This window comes from Musa acuminata, chromosome BXJ2-5, assembly GCF_036884655.1.
Source record: "Musa acuminata AAA Group cultivar baxijiao chromosome BXJ2-5, Cavendish_Baxijiao_AAA, whole genome shotgun sequence".
In the NCBI taxonomy this organism is placed as follows: Eukaryota; Viridiplantae; Streptophyta; class Magnoliopsida; order Zingiberales; family Musaceae; genus Musa; species Musa acuminata.
This window is the reverse complement of record NC_088342.1, coordinates 46,697,347-46,721,804: the sequence shown is the minus strand read 5'-3', so window position 1 is coordinate 46,721,804 and position 24,458 is coordinate 46,697,347. Positions and strand designations below refer to the sequence as shown.

At 37.1% G+C, this 24,458-nt stretch overlaps 1 protein-coding gene across 2 annotated transcripts; it reads right to left on the bottom strand.

The window, feature by feature from the left end:
• Positions 1–1,892: 1,892 nt before the first annotated feature.
• LOC135613082 (E3 ubiquitin-protein ligase UPL6-like) lies at positions 1,893–23,232 on the bottom strand. Of its 2 annotated transcripts, none has more exons than XM_065110058.1 (28): positions 23,007–23,232; positions 22,829–22,864; positions 22,554–22,718; positions 22,221–22,318; positions 21,980–22,110; positions 19,570–19,681; positions 18,344–18,524; positions 13,161–13,343; positions 12,640–12,807; positions 11,294–11,366; positions 10,128–10,228; positions 9,710–10,014; positions 9,485–9,581; positions 9,168–9,308; positions 8,950–9,036; positions 8,780–8,866; positions 8,437–8,577; positions 8,203–8,328; positions 7,550–7,648; positions 4,900–4,967; positions 4,360–4,426; positions 3,544–3,714; positions 3,384–3,473; positions 3,102–3,182; positions 2,824–2,897; positions 2,582–2,653; positions 2,411–2,503; positions 1,893–2,272 (listed from the first exon to the last, which is right to left on the bottom strand). In XM_065110058.1, the coding sequence occupies exons 3-28, from the start codon at positions 22,710–22,712 to the stop codon at positions 2,206–2,208; spliced, it is 3,072 nt and encodes a 1,023-aa protein (XP_064966130.1). In that variant the 5' UTR covers positions 22,713–22,718; positions 22,829–22,864; positions 23,007–23,232; the 3' UTR covers positions 1,893–2,205. The 2 variants fall into 2 exon arrangements, with proteins under 2 accessions (XP_064966130.1, XP_064966131.1); XM_065110059.1 differs by having other exon boundaries at positions 21,980–22,107.
• Between the last annotated feature and the right edge of the window lie 1,226 nt (positions 23,233–24,458).

The following is a 24,458-nucleotide window of genomic DNA, read 5'->3' as shown; positions in this document are numbered from 1 at the left end:
CTATGAATGGATGCCATAACTTTTAGAAGACTAGCACAATGAATCAGATGAACCACTTGAACTTATTTGAACTGTTTTCAGCTGATTTATCTTTTTTTGAGCAATATAAGCTGCTTTTAGCTAATTTTGTTTGGACCTAATTTGCTTCAACCAACTTGGTTTGGTCCTAGTTGCTTTCATCCAACCTTGCCCAGTGCTGTTTGGCTTGACTTTGTTTTGATTTCGAATAGGCCTTTTGTGAACTTTAGAATTTGTCAATCAATACAGGCCTATAAACAGATATTACAACCCTTTAAACATCAGCAAAAGGGAACCAGTGAGGTTTGATTGGGACTGTGAACTTATTCATACCATTTGTCAGCTGATATTATCATTTTTGGCCAATTTTTGCTGGTTTTAGCTAATTTTGCTTGGACCCGATTTGCTTCTACCAACTTGGTTAGTTCCCAGATGCTTTCAGCCAATCTTGGGCAGTACTGATTGACTGATTTTGCTTTGATCTTGTCTTTTGTTCCTTTCAACCAAAATTGGTTTAGCAAAAAATGGAAACGGTGGGCCATATATGTGACTCGTCAATTCTCACAATCTGCATTGTTCCAATATAAATTAGTTTCGATACATTTCCTGATGAAAGTTGTCCATTCAAGTCCATAGTTGGTGTATCATATATTACGAAGTTCTGACAGAAAATAATATGTAGAACAACTACATTTGGATGTGAAAGAGACCTCGTCTTTTGTATTCCTTGAAGAGGCATATTTAATATTTAAGTTTGGACATCTGGTTTTGAAGATTTGGTTCTTAGAGGCTCAAAAACTTAAGAAACTCGTTTTTTTTTTGCCTATAGTGAGCATTATAAATAACGGCACAGTTCAAATTGACTTGATCTGGATTCAATTGATCTTTTGCTATGTCCCTATCTGTGCTAGCATTTGCTTAGAGTCTTAACTTCATGCCCCTCGGGATAAAAAAAAAAACACGACTAAAGTGAGATTCTTATTGACCCTCTAAAACGGCACTGAATATACGAGGGAAAAGCCATTCTACTGTCAATATTGTCTAAGAGAGCTGATGGGATCTAACCTATGTCAAATAAGCTTCTGCTTTCTGATTCCCTGTTGCAAGTACATAAACATTGTGTAAATCTATTATCTGGAAACTATGAGGACTAGGATATTTTTGCTGACCTTTGGCTGATTTTAGTCATCACTTCTCAAAGTATTGAAACATAGTTCTTTATTTGATATTGTTCATTGTGACATTTCGTTTAGCTCTGAAATCTTGGAAATGTTAATAGCGTCCTGCATGTTCTCACAGTTGAAAGATTTTTAACTAAGTACTGGTTTTTCGCATTGGTGTCAAAGTTGGACGAAGACAAGGTTCCATGTCATTGGTGTGGTCCTCTTTACTTGGTTATTGCATTTAACAGCTGTCGTTTTAAACTAGAATGCAAGTCGACTGAAGTTGATGTCCTGGTGAGCGACTATTTTCTTTTTACGTTCTTCCAGCTTGTAGTGTAGATGCATATAGATTGGTGATGGAGAAAAAAAAAATATTTTAGAAAAAAAAATAAGGTAAGGATTTGAATTAAAAAATTTACATATTCTCTTTTCTAGTTTCTCACCATGGGGCTCGGGCTTATATTGATGTACTTGTTGTGTTTGTCAGCTGTTTGCTATTTGAATTGATCAAACAAAAAAGTGTTTTTTGACACTAACGAACATAATCCATCTAATTGCATTCTTTTACGATCTTATGTTCAGGTGGTCTACCTGAGATGACTACACGTACACTAACATTTTGTCATCGTCCATAGTGACTACACCCACTGGCCTTGTGTCATCATCCATAAAGTGTAAAAGACGCACCTGCTTTTCTTTTCTTTGCAGATATAATGATCACTATAATTATTCTCCTTTGTAGGTTAATAATTTATTCAGTTCAGCAAACTTTCATCTCGGCAAAATTTCTAACTGGCGGAATATGATACGGGGTGACTATCAAATTTACATGCTGCATGTAATGGACTCGTAACGGACACAGATGTTTGACATTTCCACTTGGTTGTTATGTAACAAATTCTGTGTGCAGACCCCGGGGGAGGTGGGTACGTCTATACAACTGTGCAGGCTACTCACAACCATCTATTTACAGGTTCTGCCTCCTCTTCCATTCTACAACTGTGCAGGCAGCAGGGATCGTTCATCAACTCAAATCAAAACCGGCATCTGCACTTATAGAGTAGATCAATTTGGTTCGCATTTGATCTTTACTGAACACCACCAGACACGTGAGCAAAAGAGAATGTTAGCCAAATTGATATTGATATCATCAAAGAGTTTCTAATATGAACTTTAAAAAATAGAATTTCTCTGAGATGGATCTGCATAGGCAAAGTTATAAAGAAGACCTTTGATATGGTGGTAACTTCAGCAGATTCATGCAAGTGGCTGACGTTGGTAAGCGATCAAGATACTCTTGGGTGACATCCAAGGGAGCAGCCCTACAAATCAGCAAAAGCATCAGTCACCACGTACCAAATGAATATGAACAGTTGAAAAAAGAACAAAAAAGAACAGACCTTTGTATGCAGAATTTCGGTTCAAGGTACTTGAAACCGAGAAGTGGACCTCTAGAACATCCAGTTACGAACCTGAAAAATTACACATGTTCTTTCCAGAAGCAGTAATGATGAAATATAAAAAATATTTTTTTTTCTCCATCCTTCCATTTACATTTTTTGACAGGTATGCAAAATGACCTACAGAACATATGTTGAAGAAATTATATATATATAATTGCACAATATAAGGGAAAACTCACTTAAGAAATTTCTTCTGATACTCCAAAGAAAAGCTTTCGAGTACTTCCCAGAACATCTCAATGACTTGATGTTCCTGCAAAGATACCCAACATGAATGTTATACCCAAATCACTTGTACATGTAATTCCCTCTTCAACCAATACCAGATCTTAGGGGTGTCGCCAAATCACTTGTACATGATTTGGTGTGTCTATGATAATGCATCAGAGTGTACTGTAATTGCAATTTTCTTTTTCCGATCAAAAATCATATCATCTTGGATCAACTAAAATCTTACATGATGATATCCACCGGTATACTGGGTATTTGAACGCAGATCATCCACATTCATGCTTTCAAGCGACCCTGATATAAAAAGCTGAAAGAACACTAAGTCAATGTATAAGATTCCTCTTCTGATTGAATTCACTACCTTGATTTTACCAACGTAGATTGTCAAACAAGAGATTTTAACTAAGCTTGTACTCAAAACAAACCACATTAAATAATTCAAACAAAAATGTACTGTAAAATGCTTTAGGTTAATGATGTGGGAAAAAGATGTAAGCTCATCGAGTACCTGAATTTCATGTTCATTGAACATTTCAATCCATTCCTTTTGTACAAGTTGTTGGAATCCTCGTAAAAAATGCAAGCTTTGAGTGCGAATCTGCACATTAAAAAGGTAAAGTTCCATACCAAAATCCTCTAAATCAGTCAAGGAATGGAATGAGTAGAACCTGATAATTTAGGCGATAATTTGCAACAAGATGAATGAAGGCAATAGCGTTGTCCTTGGTAACACGCAGATCCTTTCCACCAGGGATTAGCTCCTCTTCTGTTTGATCACCATATTCATTGTTTACAGCAACAAAATACAGTTCCAACTCTGAAACGTCACCTTTATAATGCTGCACACATAAACCCCAAATTTGCAAACATGAGGGAAGCATCAGCAAAAACTAAAGTACAAAAAAGTAAGCCTATATAATTAACAACTGCTATGTGTTGGCAAGGAACAAGCTAAATAGCTTCGATTTAGGATACTTTGCCTAAAGTCCTTTTGCAGCATGACCATATAACTGAAAGAGCTTAATCTCAGAAGATAACATATATCACACATAACTTTCCAAAAGTTCTACATGAACTCATCTCAAACAGGACCTGATTCATGAATGAGTTTCAATATGTTTTAAGATGTTTTCATAAATTTAAATGCCTTGAATTCTATTACATAGATGGTATATCAAAAACAGCAAGGCTGTAGAAACAACCAGTTCTAAGCTATATGGGTCCCATACAGGACCAATCAATCCATCCAGTACTTGAAATTATTTGTAACCAATATTCTCACTTTCTTCAGAACCTTCCTTGATCAGATCTCAGTTCAAAAGATGAAAATTTAGCATCGTTAATTATATGAACACCACAATTTATTAAAATGATGAATCTTAGAGGTAATAGTTGCATACTTCACAGAATTTAAAATGATGTATCGTAGAGGTAATAGTTACATACTTAACAAAAGTAAAAGGAAACAATAGTAAAACCTTCACCTTTAAAAAGAGAAGGTGCCGATACAACTCTGGATCTAGTGAAGGCAAGTCATGCAAAAAGTTGCTCCTAATTGCCAGGAGATTAGCATTAGTCATATACGAAGTAATAATCAAATACAAGAAATCTTGATAAAAAATAATAGACAACCAACATGGGAGACTACATCAGGTGAACACCAAGTGAACACAAGTATCATAAGCAATCATATCACTCTCTAAAGTAAACAAAGTATATGACTTCATCAGATTTTCATAAGCTTTTTCTTGAAATAATTTTCATAATCAATTTTGAGAGTAATATTTGAATAAGATTGTTAAGAAAGATTCTACTTTATGTATCGTATATTTTCAGTACTATAACATGGGAGACTACATCAGGTGAACACCAACAATATAGCATTATACCTCAAATGCCCCACAATGAAGGAAATTTCTAAAACAAATTATGAATAAAACAAAATTCAACTCATTCTTGCAAAACCACAATTTCCCCAGGAAAACAGAAGATGAACTAGTAAAATAAGGGTTTTGAAACCTTACTTCTCTTTCAATTTGCTAAGGAAGAATGTTGCAAATGGTATGTCCACGAGGATGCCCTCATACATAGCCTACAGAAAAATAAGTTCATGAGGTTTACAGAGCAGGCATATACAGAACACTGTAAGGAATTTTGGAAACTGACTGATGCAAAAATAATAATAATAATAATAATAATTATGGTTTCAAATAACAGTTGGTATGGAGCAGTACCAGGCGATAATACCAGTACCAATTGGTATTTCTTTTTCCTTTTTCAAATAATACCAGATGGTACAGGTCAGCATACCACCAAATATACTGATAGATAGACATAACAAATAACAAACTAATGTTTAAATTCTTAGATAAGAATACCCAATAATATGATAAAAAGCTAGTAGCAGAGCAACAGAACCCCTAATTTTATAGAAACCTTCTAAAGTTGAAAATTTCATCAATACCCTCTCAAAGTTGTTCAATGCACATGTCTCGTGGTGGAACTTTAAAACCATGCCATCAGCAACTGGAAAATCAGCACAATGTTCCAATTGATAAACAATCCAAATGCCATACGCCAACACCTGCACACTGTACGTGTCGCACAGACAGCCACCTCCGTTTGGGACTCCTATCTCCTTCCTCCTCCGTCATCACTGCTTCCTGCCCTCCTCTTCTTGTCCGCCTCCTTATCTTCTCCTACTTTCCCCCTTTCCTCCTCTCTTGGCACCGCGGTGCATACCAATGTCGTGCGTTGGTATGCCGGCACAGACTAGACCTTCCATTCATGGGTCAATGGGTCCAACACCCGAACTGTAGAATCTAGGTTCTAAACCTTATTGATATTGTTGGATCTTTTTTTTAAATAAAAAATTCACTGTCCAGGAAATAAATTCCTTAAAAAATCTTCACTACACACAAAATGTATTTCACAGTTTACAAGGTTAGTCACATATGGTCCCTGGTCACTCAAGTTGATCAGCAACAACACTCGTGAGGTTGGCGGCACCAATCTACCAGAGTTGTCAGCTACCACCAGCAGGTGGAGGTGTTGGCTCACAGCAATGGCCACTGCTAACAAGCCATGGTGTCAATGGCTTTGCCCGTTGCAACCTGCAGCCACCACCTGTTCCCTGGTGATGCAGATTCCAGACAGGAGAGGCTGCAACACCAACCAGCAGGGGACAACTGCAACTGGTTGCATGTGGTCGCTTAAATAGACAACAAAATGTGGCCTGTGGCTGTGGACACTCCTCTCCTGGCAAGGTTGACTATCTGTTGGCCACCCCAACCAACTGGGAGGCCCTGGTAAGGTCACTGTCACTGGCAACGTGCTGACAATGGGTAAGTGGCATGACCATGAATTACTAGTGGTTAAGCAGGTCAATAAACAACGAGCCAAATTCGCCTTAAATAAAAGGTTGTAAACGAAAAAAAAAGGTTATACATGGTTTTAAGAATTTGTCGCTGCCAACCCAATCAGCCAATCGCACCCAAGATCAATCATAGATAACCCGAAATGCCCCAAAGTATTCAATATGATCGATTATCAAAAAAGTTGGAGCAACAATCAAATCGTGAACTAGCATGTATATCAAATTGAAAATTTTTATTGTAGTCATACCATCAAAATTTCTCCCAACACACAGAACAATTGCTGAAAAGGATCTATGTAGCTGGCCCTCAACTACAGGGACCATGAATGAAAATGTAACCCATACTGATAGATACAGACCGGTACTTACACGTCTGACAACCAACTGAGCCGCAAACATGACATTTAGCCTGGTTCAATTTGATAAGTGTTGTACCGTTCAGTAAAATCGCTGTATCAAACACATTGGCCAGTAAGTAGACATGTACAAGTATCATTTTTTTCTAATTTCTTACAGTTGCCACATCTTTGTTTGTGTTATTTCTTCTTCTGCTTCTCTATTTCCTCTCTCCATTAAGAGTCTCTCTCCATCTGACATTCTCCCATCAGTATGTGACCATCTCCTTCACCACCTCCTTCCCTATTATCTGTTTCCCGTAGGTCAGGGTTTGGTATTGATGGTACCAACTCATACCAAGAGTCAGTATGTCACCACGTATCAGTACCATACTGCTCCAACCACCAATCAATAGCAATATCAATATTAGATCGAGAATTTGATCCATAATTGGAACGTTGTGATTTGTTGCTGTTGTCGTAATATTATCACAAGTCAAAATTGTAAAAAAGCCAAAATGCTAAGTGCAAACACAAATTTTCAACTTTTTCAAGTACAAAGGAACCAATCATTTGAAAAATTAAGCATAATAATTAATAACTTATTCAGAAATTAAACATATTTATGTATTACACAAAATGTATGTACTTCTCCAGGACAAGTTGGACATGGTTTATCGATTTACTAGAATCTGCATCTCACAGTTTACCCATTAACATAAAACAGAATGCTGAAGTGCTAGAAAAGATATGGATAGACAGCAAGCAGGCAACACTCCATCTGTCATAGTAAAATGCTGTCATGAGAGAGGTACTAAAAGAAAAAAAAAAACTAAACCACAATTTCATTTCAGAAAATGCAAGATGACAGATGCAGCAAAAAGCAAACACAAAGAGGCACATAAATACTGAAGGAACTTCTACAAGATGCAAAAAAGGGGCAGGAAAACATAATGAAAGTACCTTCCCGAGCAGAGTCCCAAGAAAATGGAAAAACTGAAGATGTTGTTTGTGAACTAATGCTGATCCAGGATTCGGGTACAGAAGATGATCGGGTGTTTCCTAAAACAGATTACAAGAGGAATGGAAAACACAAAATGAGAAAAGCACCAAGACAAAGAATACAAATCTGTTGTGCCCCCACTCTCACAATAAGATGTGTATTTTAGTTGAAGCTTTAACCCATCAAGAAATGTTAACATGATGCAAAAGATCTAGAAAAGCAAGTCGTAATCCTCATTTAGTTACCAATTTATTGGTTCTCTTCCTAACGCCAATTCACATATTGCATATAATATTTTTAGTTTCTTTCGTTGCCAATTAATGTATGGTCAAAAGTTATGTATCTAAAAGCAACATTGTTGCCATATTCTGAACATTGCAAAGTTCACATAAGAACCATTCAAGATCACCATACTCCTGTAGTCCAAATTTATCTTTATAATCTAGCTCAACTACCAGCTTCACCATTTTAATATCCAGCTATTCTCGATCAAGAAGTGGCAAATCAGTTATTAGCATGTTTTTGATATTATTGTCATGCATTACCTTTGTAAAGAAGAAAGGCTAAAAGAAATATTACTGACAACAAAGAGGTGCAAAACTAGACCACAAACCTTGAATAGCCCAAACTGGACATCAAAAGCAGCCTGGATTATGTTCTCCATAAAATCTTTAAAAATTCCACCACCATCAACCCCAGGCTCCTCAACTCCAAATTCATTAACAAAAGATATCCGAATCTGCAGGCATCAACAAATTTCAAGAGAATCAAATTCATTGAGTTATTCAACTACTGCATTGGCATTCCATTGTCTCATCTAATAAGTTATAAGTTGTAAGCAACATACTGGTCCTCTAAGATCATCCTCAGATAATGTACTCAGCTGCTCGAAAGCATCTTCAAGTACTCGATTTCTTCTTATTTTGAAAGTGAGTCTAGTTAAACCAGGATGAGCTCCACTTCTTTGTCTAGAAGCCACTAACTCTGACTGAGGCACGAGATGAATTTGAATTAGAAATAAAAAATTTATCAAAGTTGTCTGATTCAGGTCATCGATATCAACAGTTTGTATGCAACTCTATTAAGTTGCGATTTCATGCAATCCAGTGAATAAGTTATTAATGAAAAATCCTTAGCAACTTCCAAATTTAATAGGTAAAACAGAAGTGTTTTAGCATTTATAGACATACAGTGAAAATTTCGACCCTGCTTGTAAATGGCACTAAGAATGGAGCTTGTTTTAATATATCAGACGCTCGAGTATTTCCAAGTAAGGCCTGGTGAAAGAAAGAACTGTGTGAATCAAGCTTCCAAAGAGAAAAGGGAAAAGGAAACTAGGAAAAGAGACAAAAAAACTCACCTGAGAAACAAAAGTTTCACTCCTTGCTTCTTGAAGATGGAAATCGTCCGCAGACATGAACTGCCTTCTACTGTTCCAGTCTTGCAACTGCATTACATTTAAAATCAAAAGAAAATAATATATTACAAAATAATCTCTGTTTAGACAACCAACACAAATCTTCCATCATGAAATAAAGATTATTATTGTACAAAAATTCAAAATAAAACATAAAAAACCTGGCTCAGAAGCTCAGACATTGCAACCCTGGCTTTACGGTTAATTAGTTCCACAGACAGCTTCTTGTCATCTGGAAGAGATCTAGATGACTTTTGAGACGACATGTGCCCATTTATTGTCCATAGGAGCTGCCATAAGGCCTGTCGAAATAAATCATGCCAACATTAATACCGAAGTGTTATGGTCTCACAGGGATCAAGTGCAACGGTACAACATAAATGGTAATTTTAAACATAAAATGTAATGTGTTATGTAGTTCCCAACAAACAAAACAGCAAAAATAGAAGTGGTGTGTTAAATTAACAGCAGAAAATACCTGCTTTATAATGATAACCAAAGATGGAATATCCTTTATTTTAACTGGTGTTTCCTGCTCATAGAATTCTTCAGTATCAACAAACTTTAGCATGTGCCTAAAGAACACAAGAGTTAGTAACAAAAAGAACTTGCTAGTTATGATGATAAAGAAATAGCATAAACACAAATGAACTTAAAAAATATTTATCGAATGTGTCACCATAAATACAATCAACAGCCTTACTTGTACAAAGGGCAAAAAACTGCCAGAGGCAACAGCCAACCTGGAGTATCTCCAGGTATATGCGCTGTGAGCTTAGAAGAGAATGGCCATCTTTGATTCTCATGGCATCTCTTTATATAATTCCAAAGAGCAGGAAGAAGCTCAGTTCTGTAGGCTAGTAGGGTCATGATGAGTTCATGAGGCAGCGTACAGAATGTAACATGAAGAAAAGTGCAAACAGCACTTATTGCTTCCACTTCTATATTAGATGGCCAAGTCTTATCAGAATAACCAGTTGGACATGTAGCTTTTAACAAAGCATTCACCTGAATAACACATCAGTCTCAGCTTCAGAAAGATATAATTAGCCATATATGCCAAGAAGAATGGGTTCAGAGAGGGTGCTTTCACGAGACATATGATCACAAGATTTGCCTACCAAATGCTGTAAAAGGCATGAATCTATTGAACTGGATATCTGCTTCTGTAAATCTGGACTTAGAACTTCGTCATCCATTGTTAATTCATCATCAACTGGTTCTGAATATTCCTTGCAGATATCAGTTGTTGCAAGCAAAAAGAAGTAAAAAGAAGGTGATAAGAAACAATAAAGCAGTAAATGCCATAACAAAGCTTGACAGCAACATTAATCTATCAAAATTGGCCATTAAAAAGCACTACAAGTACACTGATTAGCCTTTCCTTGAAGATCATGAGTCTTGATCCTCTAAATAACATGGACGACAAATTAATCAGCAAAAGAGAGCCCACGTAGCCAGTACAGTACTTAGAGCATGGCATGTACCAGTGGAACGACATGGTAGACTTTGCTAGTGTTTTTATTTGGATCTCCCTGCAAATATCACTCTAAAGCTATCTAATGCTTGCTTTCAAGTCCAAAACCAATAGACCCAAAGATTATCGTATTTGACATCTATGCAGCAACAGAAATAGGATTCCTAATATTGTATTAAAATGGCATCAACAAACGACAAAATATAGATGATTTAGATCATTCACTAAACATCTCCAAGTCATTTAAAAAAGCCCTTCATTCCAGATTAATCATTCATTTTTAATTTAGATAGAAGAAACTTTCTAGTACGGGTTGTTTCCTTTATGCTGTTGAAATAATAGCATGTCCTAGACAACTACATATCACAATAACTATATTCTATTTGCAAAGAAATATTTCCACAAGATAAACGTGACTTTCACTATGCAATCCATAGAATCCTCAAAATGTAGAATGTTCAGTAGATGTCAGTGGGCATGGTCAGCTTCACAGATTTTCGGTCTCACGGGCTTGGCTCAGTCAGCATTTAGCTCAGGCCACTTGGAAACACAAAAAAATTATTTGCCCTAAGAATAAATCAGAAGTCTATCTAATGACTGTAAGAGAACCATAATTATTCATGAAATAAATTGTGAAGTGCAAAATATGATTCATGGAATTATGATATTATGTTGAGTTGCTTAGCATAATTTGATACTTTGAACATGAGAAGAATTACAACAAAATCATCCCAAATTTAATCAATGAAAAGCCAACAGCAGCATGTACAATTATAAATCTTCACCGATGGAAATACAAAAATCACTTACTTTGTACAGGTGACGAGTCCACTGAAGGCAATACTTCCAATAAAAATGTCGAAACAGTCAGAAAATCAATTGCCTGATTAAGGAAATAAAAAAAAGAACTTTTCAATATAATAACTCAATACCAAGATAAAAATTATTGTATTCTCAAAATCAATCACGCTATCAAGATAGAACCGAAAGGACAGTCGATATACTATGCAAACCAACAAGGACGACATACATTTTCATGGAGTAAAAGTTTTAAAGCAAAGTATATTTTCATGGAGTAAAAGTTTTAAAGCAAAGCATACCAACAGTCTAACACGGAACTTGATACAATACAAAGGGACAGCAAAAGATGCAGAAGAACAAATGCACATGGCAATACAAATTCAGAAACTGGATCAGGAAAATTGTCCAAAAAGGATTGATCATAATGACAAAATCCATGGACAAACTATATTAATGTAAAATTAAATTTGTACAACAACAAGCCATCATGTCCCAAGCATTTGGGGTCCACCACATGGATCATTTCCCACTACTGAGCTTTGTATAGGTAATCCCACTAGTTAACACAAAAGCATAAAAAATACTACAACAAGCTATTTGTATATGAATCCAAAAAGGATTCATCATAATGACAGAATTCGTACACAAACTATATTAATGTAAAATTAAATTTGTACAACAACAAGCCATCATGTACCAACCATTTGGGGTCCACACATGGATCATTTCCCATTATTGAGCTTTGCATATGTAGTGCCTCTAGTTAAATCAAAAGCATAAATATTACAGATTCTAGTATTTATGCACAAACTATATTTAAGTCCAATTATATCGCCTTCTCTTTCTCTTCATACGCTAATACTAACATAGCATCTACAAGTCTCCTTCAGATGTATTTATACCATCTTGCATGATTCTCTCACATTTTATAATCTACAGGTGATTTTTCCCATCTTTAATCAACTCACTCGTCCAACATAACATCTATAAGTCTCCTTTGAAACTATTTATACCATCTTGCATGTAACCCTACATATTCACCTTAATATTCTCATATTAACATTTTCATCAATATTTAGATGATGCTCCCACCAGTGATGAATATGGTGATGGTTAACATATGCAACCTTATCCCCACAAATAGAGATGTTCATGTGATTGGATCCCTGGTCACCCAGATGTTGTACCACGGCTCACCTTCATCATGTTGGATACCAGATCCAAGATATCCACAACTTTTTGCTTGCAAGAATTTTATAAAAAACAGTTCACAAATATACAAATCAAGACAATTGACCTTAACTATGAAAGAACGGTTCAAGGTTTTAAAAGGTACAAATTTCATAAGTACTTACTGTATGATAAGTAGAGCTTGGATCAGATAAAACAACTCCAGCAACTTCAAGTAAATTCCCAAGCAAGCAGGCATGACCAGGATATTCTTGTAATATATCATCCGGAAGGACACCAGCATGACTAGGCAAAAAATTGGCCATTTGATGAATATAATACCTGCCTAAACCCTTGGACCGAAAAAGGGGAAAAAATAAGAACTAGTGAAGAACATGAGATAAAAGTAATCACTAGAAAGCTAGAGGAACAAATACTGATCATTCAAGCAATAAAAGAGCTTTATAGGTATCTAAATACTCTAAAAAGATACACATTATAATCACATACTGGCAATTAAAGAGCTACGTAGATTTTTTTAATGCACATCAGCACATAGTCACATACTTAAACTAAAACCAAATTAAAATTAACAAAACTAAGAAGTGATTCAATTTCATCCTAAACTATTTCAACAATATCTTTATCCAGCTTTCATAGTCAAAGCACCTTTCTATGACCTTCCTAAGGCACTTTGAAGAACTACCTCTTTGAAAAATGGCAAATGATGCCACAGAAAGGGAATGGAAAGAATTTGCAATGAAAAACTCCATCTCGGATCTGCATTTGAACAATGGCATGGTTGCTGACCAACATGCGAAACAAGACTGATAAGAACATGCTCCAACGCAGATGCACTAACACGAAGCTCAGGAGATTTCACGTCTTGCTGCATAAATGAAATATCACTCTCTTAGTTGAATTAAGCAGATATCACTTATAAGTATTATGCAAAATTTTTTCCTCGTGAAATGACATGGATCTATTAAGGATCACATATACACAGCACTGCAATCCTATGTAAACCATAAAATGCAACAGTCTGGCGGCAAATATTATGCAATTCAAAGATCTAATTATTTCAGGATCATTCACCACAAAAGCCTTAAAGGAACCACATGAAAATTTTCATGCTCCACTATCAAGAAAGTTCGAAGAGATTGACATTTAAAAGGAATAAACTAGTGGATCGACCACCTTTTCCATGAACTTATTCTAGAACAACAATATTCATTACAGAGAAGCACATATACAAGAAATTGTGTGAAACAAAAACAACATTAGAAAAAAAGAATGATCAATAAGAAGTGGCAACAAGACATGCTATGATGCAATGTGAGAATAACACCTGGAACACCTTGCCAAGGACACGAGACAAGAGGCTAAAGGTAGTACAATTATTGAAACAAGAACGCAATGAAATGCAATAAACACAGAAAAATTATGCTGAATAATGGTGTAAACACAGGTAAACAATAACCATATCATTCTAATCATCTTTCAGTAATCATACACAAATGCCAAGCGGTTTATTGGAAATCAGTTTGCTAAAATCCACCATTGGCAAGCAACATCAGAACTCCATATACAACATGCAGACATGGGAAAATTTTGAAGAAAAAAAAAGTAGAAGAAGTGCAAGAAATTGCCTATTTCCTGAGGTCCTAGTTGTTCACCCTAACACTTGACCTTTGCCAAAGTGAAAAACTAAGGTCAGGAGATGCTGATATTGTAAGACGGAAATCAACCAAAGTGCACAAAAAAACCAGAAATGAAAGTAATATATGCAAGCAACATCGAAAGAGGTTCATCCAACATCTTCTGACATTCCATTTCTTGTTATGAATTGATGACTATCTTCTCTTTAAGATACCACAACTTAATGCACGTACCCTCTCATGTTTACCAATACTTCTGTATCTACTGGCAAGTACAAAAAGCAATATAAAGCAAACAATCAAAATAACTGATTAAGTGTTTTATCTCGTGAAAATCATATTTCTTAAAAAAGACATCTTATCTTTCTAGTGTTAGTACAACTCTTCTAACAAACTGTGTAATAAAACGGAGAGAATATCAACGTATAAATAGTTCATGTATACATAGGTACAACGTGCAAACTCAAGTAAAGATCAAAATGATGATAAACTTGATTCTAAGATGAAATTGAACATAACCACCAAACCAAGGAGAAAAGGTTTTTAAAAAATCTAGGAATCACTACAGTATCTTACAGCAAAAGAAATCTAAAAAATCAAAGATAAAATTTAGATCCCTCATCAATAAAACCATTCCAAATAAATTTTGCACGATAATCTCAACTTGAAAATATATCACCTGTTGAACTTAAAAGCTAGTAAATTTGTCATATGAGAAATGTATTGGCACTTAGGACAAAATAGAAATTACAGAGGAACACATTTTAATTCATGACACACCATCAAGACCACCAACATATAATCAACTAAAGAGACCTACCTCCAGCATATAGACAATCAAGGAAACTTGTAGGAGAAGAGTTTTTTTTGTGGAAATCTTGGAAGCCCAAAAATCCAACACTGAGACCTATAACAACTCCATGGACGCTTGTCCTAATACCCAAACAACTCCCTTAAAATAAAAGAAAGAAACATAAAATAAAAAGGCAAAAGTAAGATTTGACCTGATATAAATAAGGACGAATGAGGACGAAAATCATCAAAAATACATGAAAACAAATTTGAACTTGACTAAACCATAATTAAGATTTGACCTGATATAAATAAGGCAAAATTCAATCAGTCATCAAAACAAAGAAAAATTTGTAAGCCATAGATTCCATATGTGTAAATCCTACTTTCTTGGTTATTAACCATTCTATCTTCTGTTTTTATTTTTTGTTATAATTGAGCATTAAAAAATCACTCTAATCTGGATGAACATTAACCATTGAAACCTCCTATTTCTCTCTTGCATCAGCTACTATGTCATTTCATCTCTAATTCAGTCTCATTGGGAAAGGCAAAAATGTCAAAACCAGTGATTTAAAAAGCGCTAGACGCTAAAGTCTCAAAACGCCCGAGGCGCTAGGCGCTTGTTTAAGTGAAGCGAAATGCTCTAAAATATAAAAATATATAATATAATTAAAAATATACTGTTAACAACATATTACTTAAGTTAGAAGAGGAGAAAAAAATATTCTCTAAAATATTAAAATATAAATAATATAATTAAAAATATAATTATTTAAATTAAAAATATACTGTTAACAATATATTACTTAAAATTAGAGGGGGGAGAAAAAACTGTTAATAGTAACAAAGGGATATAGCAGCAACGCTGTGAATGACAACAACGATAGTGATTTAATATACTGTTAATAATATATAACTTAAAGTTAGAGGGGGGAGAAAAAAATGTTAATAGTAATAGAGATAGCAACAGCGGCAACGGCGGAAGCTTCGGACAGTAGCAGTGATAGCAGCGAAAGCTGCAGACAGCAACAGCTGCAACGGCAGAAGCTGTGGACAACAGCGGTGAAAGTTGCAGATAGCAGCGGCGACGGTAGCGAAAGCTGCGAACAGCAGCAGTGGCAGCGACATAAGCTCCAAAGGGCGTCTGTCGGTGGTGAAGGAACTTGCGATCCTCTCCCTCGATAGTGGAAGGATGCGACAATAGAAGGAAGCTACGAGGGTCGTCGAACACGTCCGTCGACAACAAAGGAAGGCTCGGTCCGCTGCGTCTGTAGCGAAGGCAACGGCAGGAAGCGTCGGCGGCAAAGGCAAAAGGAGCGATACGGTTCCTCGGGGTCGTGCAAGGTTGAAGCGTAGTTTTGAGTTAAGAAACTACGAACTGAACCAACCTTAAACCGGTTCGATTCACTAACAAAGTCGGGCACTCACCCGAAGCGACCAGCGCTTGTGTTCGGGCGAGCGCCCAGGCGGCGCCCCATTGAAGTGCGTCGCCTAGTGCACACACGAGACACTTGGGCCTCACCTCGCCTCGCCCGAGCGCTTAGGCGAGCGCCCAAGCGCCTATTTAAATCATTGGTCAAAACAATAATGAATTTTTCTAAACCAAGCAAAGCAATGTTTGTCTATACCAGAAACAATATACCAAGGTTCGTAATTTCGGTCCATACCAACGTACCGAGTCATATCGATGGTACACCAAGGCATACCAGGCAGTACGCCCAAAATAGCTGAAAACTCTTTTAAAAATACTTGAAAGGCCCACATATCTTCCTAATCCCCGGAAAAGAAACACATTAAGATCCAACTTCTACGCAAGCAGCATTCATTACAAGCAAGATCAAGTAGATATCCCAACTCACAAAGCTTGTAGTATTTGTGCGAGGACAGTAGAGAGGTACGCAACTCTGATAGCATCTGCATCGAGTACCTAAGCGCATCCTTCAAGTCATTGGAATCCTAACACGGGATAGGAGATAGGGGTTAGACGAGAAACAGAACAACGCTGGGCAAATGGTGAAGGTTGGGTTTAGCAATTAGGGTATCGTAACGGGATTGGATTCCAACCAAGGATTGAAATATCGTACCATACCGGAGTTTCAACGTTTGCTCGGTACGGTACGATACTGTATACTGAGTGGTATACCGAAAAGTATATATATATATATATATATATATATATATATATATATATATATATATATATATATATATATATATATATATATATATATATATATATATATATATATATATATATATATATATACCGCATCGACTCGACGACGTCGCCTTTTCCTTCGCCCACACGGGGCGACAATGCCTCGTTTATATATATAAATATATATATATATAAATATATTTATAAAAGGCGACGTCGCGTCGCCTTTTCCTTCTCCCATGCGGGGCGACATCGCCGAGGAGACGCGACGTCACTATATATATATATATATATATATATGTATGTATATATATATGTATGTATATATATATATATATATATATATATATATATATATATATATATATATATATATATATATATACCGTTCCGTCTGGTAACGGGCGGTCTATGTACCAGTCAGCTGTACCGATCAGCTGACGGACCGATACGTACCACCCGTACCGAACGGTATTATTCGAAATTGCATACTATGGTTCCAACCAAGGCGGGGTGCATGTAGAAGACACTGTGTTTAATGCCGACGATGCCCTCCGACAGCCACTTCTCCACATCATCACCGTGCGGCAACATCTCCACGCCCTACGATCGATTGATGGGGCTCTTTCTCCTTTCGGCACCGCCACGGCGATCTTTCCTCGATCACGATCTTCTTTCTCTACCTTGGATTCGATCCCCTTCTTCTTCTTGCAACTAATATTCTCCACAGCTACGATTTGGGTTAGGAATTTGATGATAGGACTCTGCTTGCATCGATGTTCCCTACGTTCGCAAGCTGGAAGGCCGATTTTTCCGTTTCCGCTTGATAAAGCCCTGTATCGCCTGATTGCGAGGTCAAAACATTGGTATCACCCAAGAGGGTGATCCGCATACCGGGCGGTCCATATCGAAATTAAAAACCTTACAATATACCATAAAAGTATGGTCAAGGAGGAGGGCAATGGCTTTTTTTTACAAGCACCCTATAAATATTTTTTCACTTAAAGTATACAAGTTCCTGTAGTTTTTCAATTTAGCATGCTAGTTTGGCCACTATAAACGACTATAGCTAAGCTCGATGTTAAAGAGTGTCAGTGATTCCTCAGTTCTTCCTCTCTCCCTTTCTTTTTTCTTCTAATTTTCAGTGACAGTGTCTGGCTAAAGCAAGACAATCTGTCTATATTCACAATAAAGTAGTTAGAATAAAGAAACAAAGGTAGTACTAAGTAAGAGCAAAAATATAATACCATGTTTGAATGATTTTCAAAAGTTGCTTACCACGCCAGCAAGAATGATGCAACGCAACAGCGAAAAAACTTTTCTCTCCAACAGATAATCAATAACAATACAGTTCCATGGAAGTTCAGGATTTGTTAAAAAAGCTACTGTTTCGAATAAGGCAACTGTTGGCCAATAAGAGCTCGTGGATGGCATCAGTAGTTTGTCCTTATAATGATTCCTGTTTAAAGGAGAAGAAACAAAAAAAATCAACAATTGCTATAGCCAAAACAGCTACAGTTTTATGAATGTTTTTGATGAGTAAACAGATAAATGTCTAAGGTGGATGAAGAAATGAAATAAAGAAGAGGAGAAAACTTTAACCTTGGGACTATTCAATATAAATTTCCAAAACAAGAAGAGAAAAGGGAAATCAAAGAACTTAAATGGTTTGCTAAGAAATGTTTTCAATTTCCAACATTGTAAGAAAAAATTACCATCCAAAGATTTTAAGGTTATGGCAAACATAAATTGATTTACCAGAAATGCAGCATAAGACATGAAGTTTATGATATCATTGCCACAAGTCATCATCTTTTATGAACTCGAGGGACAAAAAAACAGAAAGAAAGTCAAAAAAATTAAATCCAATACGCCGAATATAATATCAATGCTTTTGGGCTATAAACCTCTGCCAAACTATAACTAAGTAAACATTGATATTAATATACAAAGCAGAAGATGAAAACTTGTCTACCAAGATTAAACTAAAAGAATACTAATGAACAAAACTACCAAAAGTACTGTCATGCCAGTACAATCATGCAAGAACTCACACAAGCAGACAACTAAAACCATACTTCACTATCCAAAAAGACTTTGAATCATCTCTTTTGTTTCCTTGCATATTGCAGTAGTAATCGAATTCACGAAACTTCTCTAACATGGTAATTCTCTTTACTAATGTACCTATGCTTCTCAAAATCATTTGATTCCTCTCCATCAACTGAGAACCACCTTCATAATTTGTCTAGTTCCCTGATAAATCCCTGCACCTCCATTATCTACCACCAAGCAACCTTGAGTGCCATAACTAATTCAGAGCCAGCACTAAAAATCGATTATGTAGTTCGATTCCTTCCAAATTACTACAAAAGGTTTTTCTTTTAATCTACTAGAATCTGGAGAAGCCACACAATGAAAAATATTTATACAAATCCTATTATCCTGAAAAAAAAAAATTAACTGATCACAGCTGGAACTTGGAAGAATTCACCAACACTCACCTATTATGGAAGATTGCTTGAAGACAAGCATATGCAAGTTTTTTTACTCTAAGATCCACTAGTGAACGCTTTAGAGGATAGTCCAAACCAGCAAAAAGGGTTACAATGTTGCCTGCAATCAAATAAAGAAGTGACCAACAGTAAGGATTTTGAAGTAAGTACAGAGATCACAATTGGTAAAATACTCAACATATAATAAAATGCAACGGTTAGCAACAGGACCACATGATGAGATGTCCTGATGGAGAAGGCATCAAGTCATTTACCATAGCAAACTTAAATGTGCAATTCAGCAAACACCCACATACCTTCTCTTTTCCAAAATAGCAATCAGTGAACTAAAAAAGTAAAGTGGAAAAGAAAATTGTGATACCTAAAAAATGAGCACCGTCCTACAACCATAATCGGTGTCCATACAACCAAGTAAGCATAAAAGTACCCTACTCAAAATATTAAAGAAAATGGTTAAGAAAAATGTGCCAAGAAGAAAAAAATAATCCAATAACCATAGATCATCGTCCACAAGACAAAGTAAACAAACTTGTTCATCTTCTCAAAATTTTACAGATCTTCCTCAGTGAGAAGGATATTATCCAGAAAATTGACAATCTCAATATACCACTACATTAAGCAAAAAATCCAGGATTCTTTTATTTGAAATATTAAGCAGTTAACAGCACTAAGGAATAGAAAATAATATATTTCTTGACCTAAAACAAAAACCTAAAGACCTCCACAACATGGTTTCTCAAAAATCTTTAGCTACAACAAATGGGCTGCAGTAACACATGAAGGATACATCCAAGTATCAAATCGTGCACACTTTAGGACAATCTAGTTGACTAACAATGGATTATGACACATGTTCAAGTTGCAGGCTTATCTAGAAGATGCAATTGCTAACTGATGTTTGTTTCTCATTCAGCGACAGTATTAAGCGAGAATAAACCTGTGAAAGACATAAATAGAAAATGTAAAAATGGCGTCAATCTAGTTTAAATTACTTTTCAACGGTGAGTTTTCTTTTCCTGGTAAACTAGATATATCCATTTCCCTCAACTTGTTATGTTGACTCTCCACTGGTTCCTTTTCTCTGCTACAACAGCTCATAGCAGTTATAAGTCTGCCATGTTCTTAATCTAAACATTTCCCTTACCTAGCCAACTACTCACCAAATAACACTGATCTATCATATGGTTTTAGAGGCTCCAGTTACCCACGGTATTCCATCTAGATGCCCGATGCAATGTGTTACTTGCATGTTCAGCCTTTGCCTAATCATAAAGGTCAACATACGGTTTTTATTACTTTCCTTCTTACATTTCCATAAACATGAAACAAAGAAGACCGCTCTCCAATAACTGAGATGTTACTGAAGATGAAAGACAAGATTAGTGAAATGAAAAATCAACCTTGATTAGAAAAACCTCTTTTTGAAAGAATTTTGACAACCAAGCTCCAAATCAGGCACACAAACACCAAATACTTTACAAAGAGATGTAAATCCAAAACCAATAGAATCAGCCTAGCATTTTTTATTTCCAGAAGCCTAACAATTCCAACATGCACTGCCTCCGAAATATGGTCGCTTGTATTTATAAGAGTTTGAATGTCTTTGCATGTCTCAACAGCAACATTTACAATTGCAAATAGAGGCCGACTTAATTAGAAGAATATGAATAGATTAGCTGCAGCATTTGCAACTGCAAATAGAGGCCAATAGCAAACAGAATCACATGTGATTAAACAAGCAATGGAGAACCACCCCACCTCAAGTATCCCCCAGCTTCACTCGTCTATCTCTTGCAAGCTTCAATTATAGAAAAGAAAAAAACAAGTGTTTCGCTGTTTATGCATAATTTAATAATTCAAGTACATAACGACACAACCATGTACTAATCATTCAAAATTTACAAATAAATTAAACAAAACAGATGGCGGCTTCATAGTTTATTCAAAGACATGTAAGACCACGAGAAGAGGATCTCCTACCTATCTTACAAGAAGAGAAGAGCCATAAATAAAGTTGCTGCATAAAATACTGTGTATAGCACTATATTTCATACGTCAGAACATTATCTTCATGGCAAGCACAGCATGCACGGACATGCAGAAATTCTTTTGTCAGGCATATCATGGCATGCCTTTAGCATGATCAGGGTTCAGGATGAATGCATTCACAACGAGAACAACCAATGGTCGCACAGAGCATCTAAGTCGTTAGCACAAGATCCAATTCTATTCTATTGTGTGCAATCATGGGATATTCCAAGTCTGAGTAATTTAATTGTAGAAAATATACACATTCTACAGCAACATAGAGTGAACTGATATCACATAGCGTCTTGTTGCAAGAGGGGAAAAAAATGAAGCATGACTAACTTAACTAAACAGCATCTTTTAGGCTTACCACTCTGCTGACGATACTGCAGAAGCAGTCGACAAGCTTCCACAAGAAGTGTGACATCGCTAATGTTATTTGCAGTAAAGAAGAAAAGCAGCTGGCGAAGAAACTCTGAGTCAGGACCAAAGCAATGCCTGCTTTAAACAGACAGTGATTTATGTAAAGTTTGCATGAACAGGAAAATTTGGAAAAAATAAGTGCTAAGGACTTCAAGAAATGCATATTATAAGCATAACATTGATCCTACCAATCTGCCTTTTCTCCATAGTCCTCATAGGTAACATGGAACTGCTCCCGCACCTCTGTTCGTGCCATCTTGAGATCCTTCATCCCTCTGAACCATTTCTGCAGCCAGTAATTTGTCAAGTTTCATAATAAGCCCAAAAGAACCAGTAAATAGCAACTATGTAGCCTCAAGGCGAAGTCCATAAAGCCATCCAAACATCACAGTACATTATTTTACGAAAAATGTTGATCAACATCTCCAAGCTTACATCATTATCAAACAATTCCCAATTTAGGGCATTCCATCAGCTAGTTGCCAGCAATCAGAACCAAAGCAAGATAAATGAAACCCTACCTGGATCTTTATCGCTGCCGACGTTTGCTGTCGAAGCACTAACCGGCGCTTCCTATCAAGCCGTGCCTGTTCCAATAACACCTGTCGGTCACTCTCCTTCGAGCTCCGTCCACCCAAATCCACTCGTTTGCGGGTGGAGGCGTCCCCCGTGAAGAACATCCCTCCCTAGACTCCAAGAAACCAGAAATAACATAATTAGGCGATCCCGCAACATATTCCTTCAAGAAGATACGCGATAAGCATTCCAAGAAAGGGACGATCAGATAGAATTATACCTCGGAGTAGGGATCAAACGTAGGACTGTAGCAAATCTGCGTCCGGCGAGGGATTCAGGTCCAAAAAAGAACAGAATCAAAGAATTAGGCGTTTTCGCAACGATTCCGGACCAAGAAATTAAGAGAAAAAAAAAAAGGCGAGACCCATTTCAAGAAAGAAGCGAGTCGATCGGATTACCTCCGAGAGATCACACCTAGGGTTGTCGCGGCCCTTTGCCTGGAGAAGTGACCGAGAGATTGAGATTCTTGGCGTCCGCCGCGGGAACTTGGACGAAAAGAAAGGAGGAAGAGACGAGCGGAGAGAGAGAGAGAGAATGATCGAGACAGGAGTCGAGGCGGCCTCAGACGCAGTGACGGAAAAGCGAGTCAATTCGGGGGGAGGACTCAAGCTCGATAGTACCAACCAGGTTATGATATTATATAGGCCCCTCCATCACGTATGTACATTGCATTTTGACGACCATTTTTCTATTTAAAATGTCATTCTAAAAATAATGTATTCAATGACATCAAACGATGAACAACGACATCGAACGACAAGCAACAATCGACATCGAGCATCGAAAGACGAACGATGTCACGCGACGAGCGAGATATCAAACATCAATCGCTGAGTGACATCGAGCGATTAGCAACCAAGCAACTGGCAACTCGATACATCAAGTGGCCACTGATACGGAGATCCCTGTACATATTGCAGGGGTCCCCGTCAGAGTACTGTGGTGCCCTTCGAGGCTCACTGTGTTCGCTGCTTCCGACGAGGCACGCCGGAGAAGCTAAGTGGGAACCGCTGCGTCTGTAGAGCGACCCGCGCACGATAGGAGCATCTCCTATTGGTAATCAACCGTGGAGACGGGCGACGTTATCAACAGTCACCCATGAAAGACATCAGGGGAATTCGGACTCTGGTGTGCGGGCCCCTAATTCGGCGTTACGTCGGCCATGCAAATTTCCCGGTTACTGGAAGCTTCTCGATCCTCCTCTCGTGGTTACAACGTGTAAAACGGTTTCCGTTACCAAAAAAGGCAGAGAAAGAGGCGCGTCGCCCTCCTCTTCTTCGTATTTATCTCATTCTCCGAGGGTGCGATTCCGCCTCCCAACGAAGAAGCGATCTCCGAGAAACTCCACCGCGGGTTTGGGGTTCCGCCCCGTTCTGGCGGGCGATGGCGGTGGAAGCAGAGGCGTCGTCTCCGAGACCAACATCGACTGGGAAAGGTTTCCTCCCTTTTCTCCCTCTCTTCTAACCTTTTGTTTTTCTTGTAACCACACAATTTTCGGGCATAGGGCATTTCTTGTGCGTGACGAGTTGATCATCTGGTTCGTTTCTTGGGTTTCTTGATCCTATATTTGAGCCATCAACGAGTATATTCAAATGTACTTTTGATGCTATTCTACCAAGAGGCTGTTGGTTATTCTCCAAATAAAGGTTTTAGACAAGTTTAGAGTGGACTAATAAAGTGGTCAGAAGTTCACATCAAACAGATCATAGAATTGGGTTCTACAACAAGAATTATGGATTCATAATTAGTCTAGACTTGAATTTATGTGATGTATAACTAGGTTTTGTTAGAATGCATGCCACTTAAAACTATATTAGGCATCCATTACATGGTAATCTATGGTTGAAGAG

Coding starts and splice junctions, on each gene's coding strand:
- LOC135613082 (XM_065110058.1), bottom strand. CDS start 22,712: ATGTTCTTCACGGGGGACGCCTCCACCCGCAAACGAGTGGATTTGGGT. Junction 19,682..21,979: donor GCAGTATCGTCAGCAGAGTG/GTAAGCCTAAAA, acceptor ATTTGATTGCAG/GCAACATTGTAACCCTTTTT. Junction 10,015..10,127: donor CATGCCTTTTACAGCATTTG/GTAGGCAAATCT, acceptor TGTGTTATTCAG/GTGAATGCTTTGTTAAAAGC.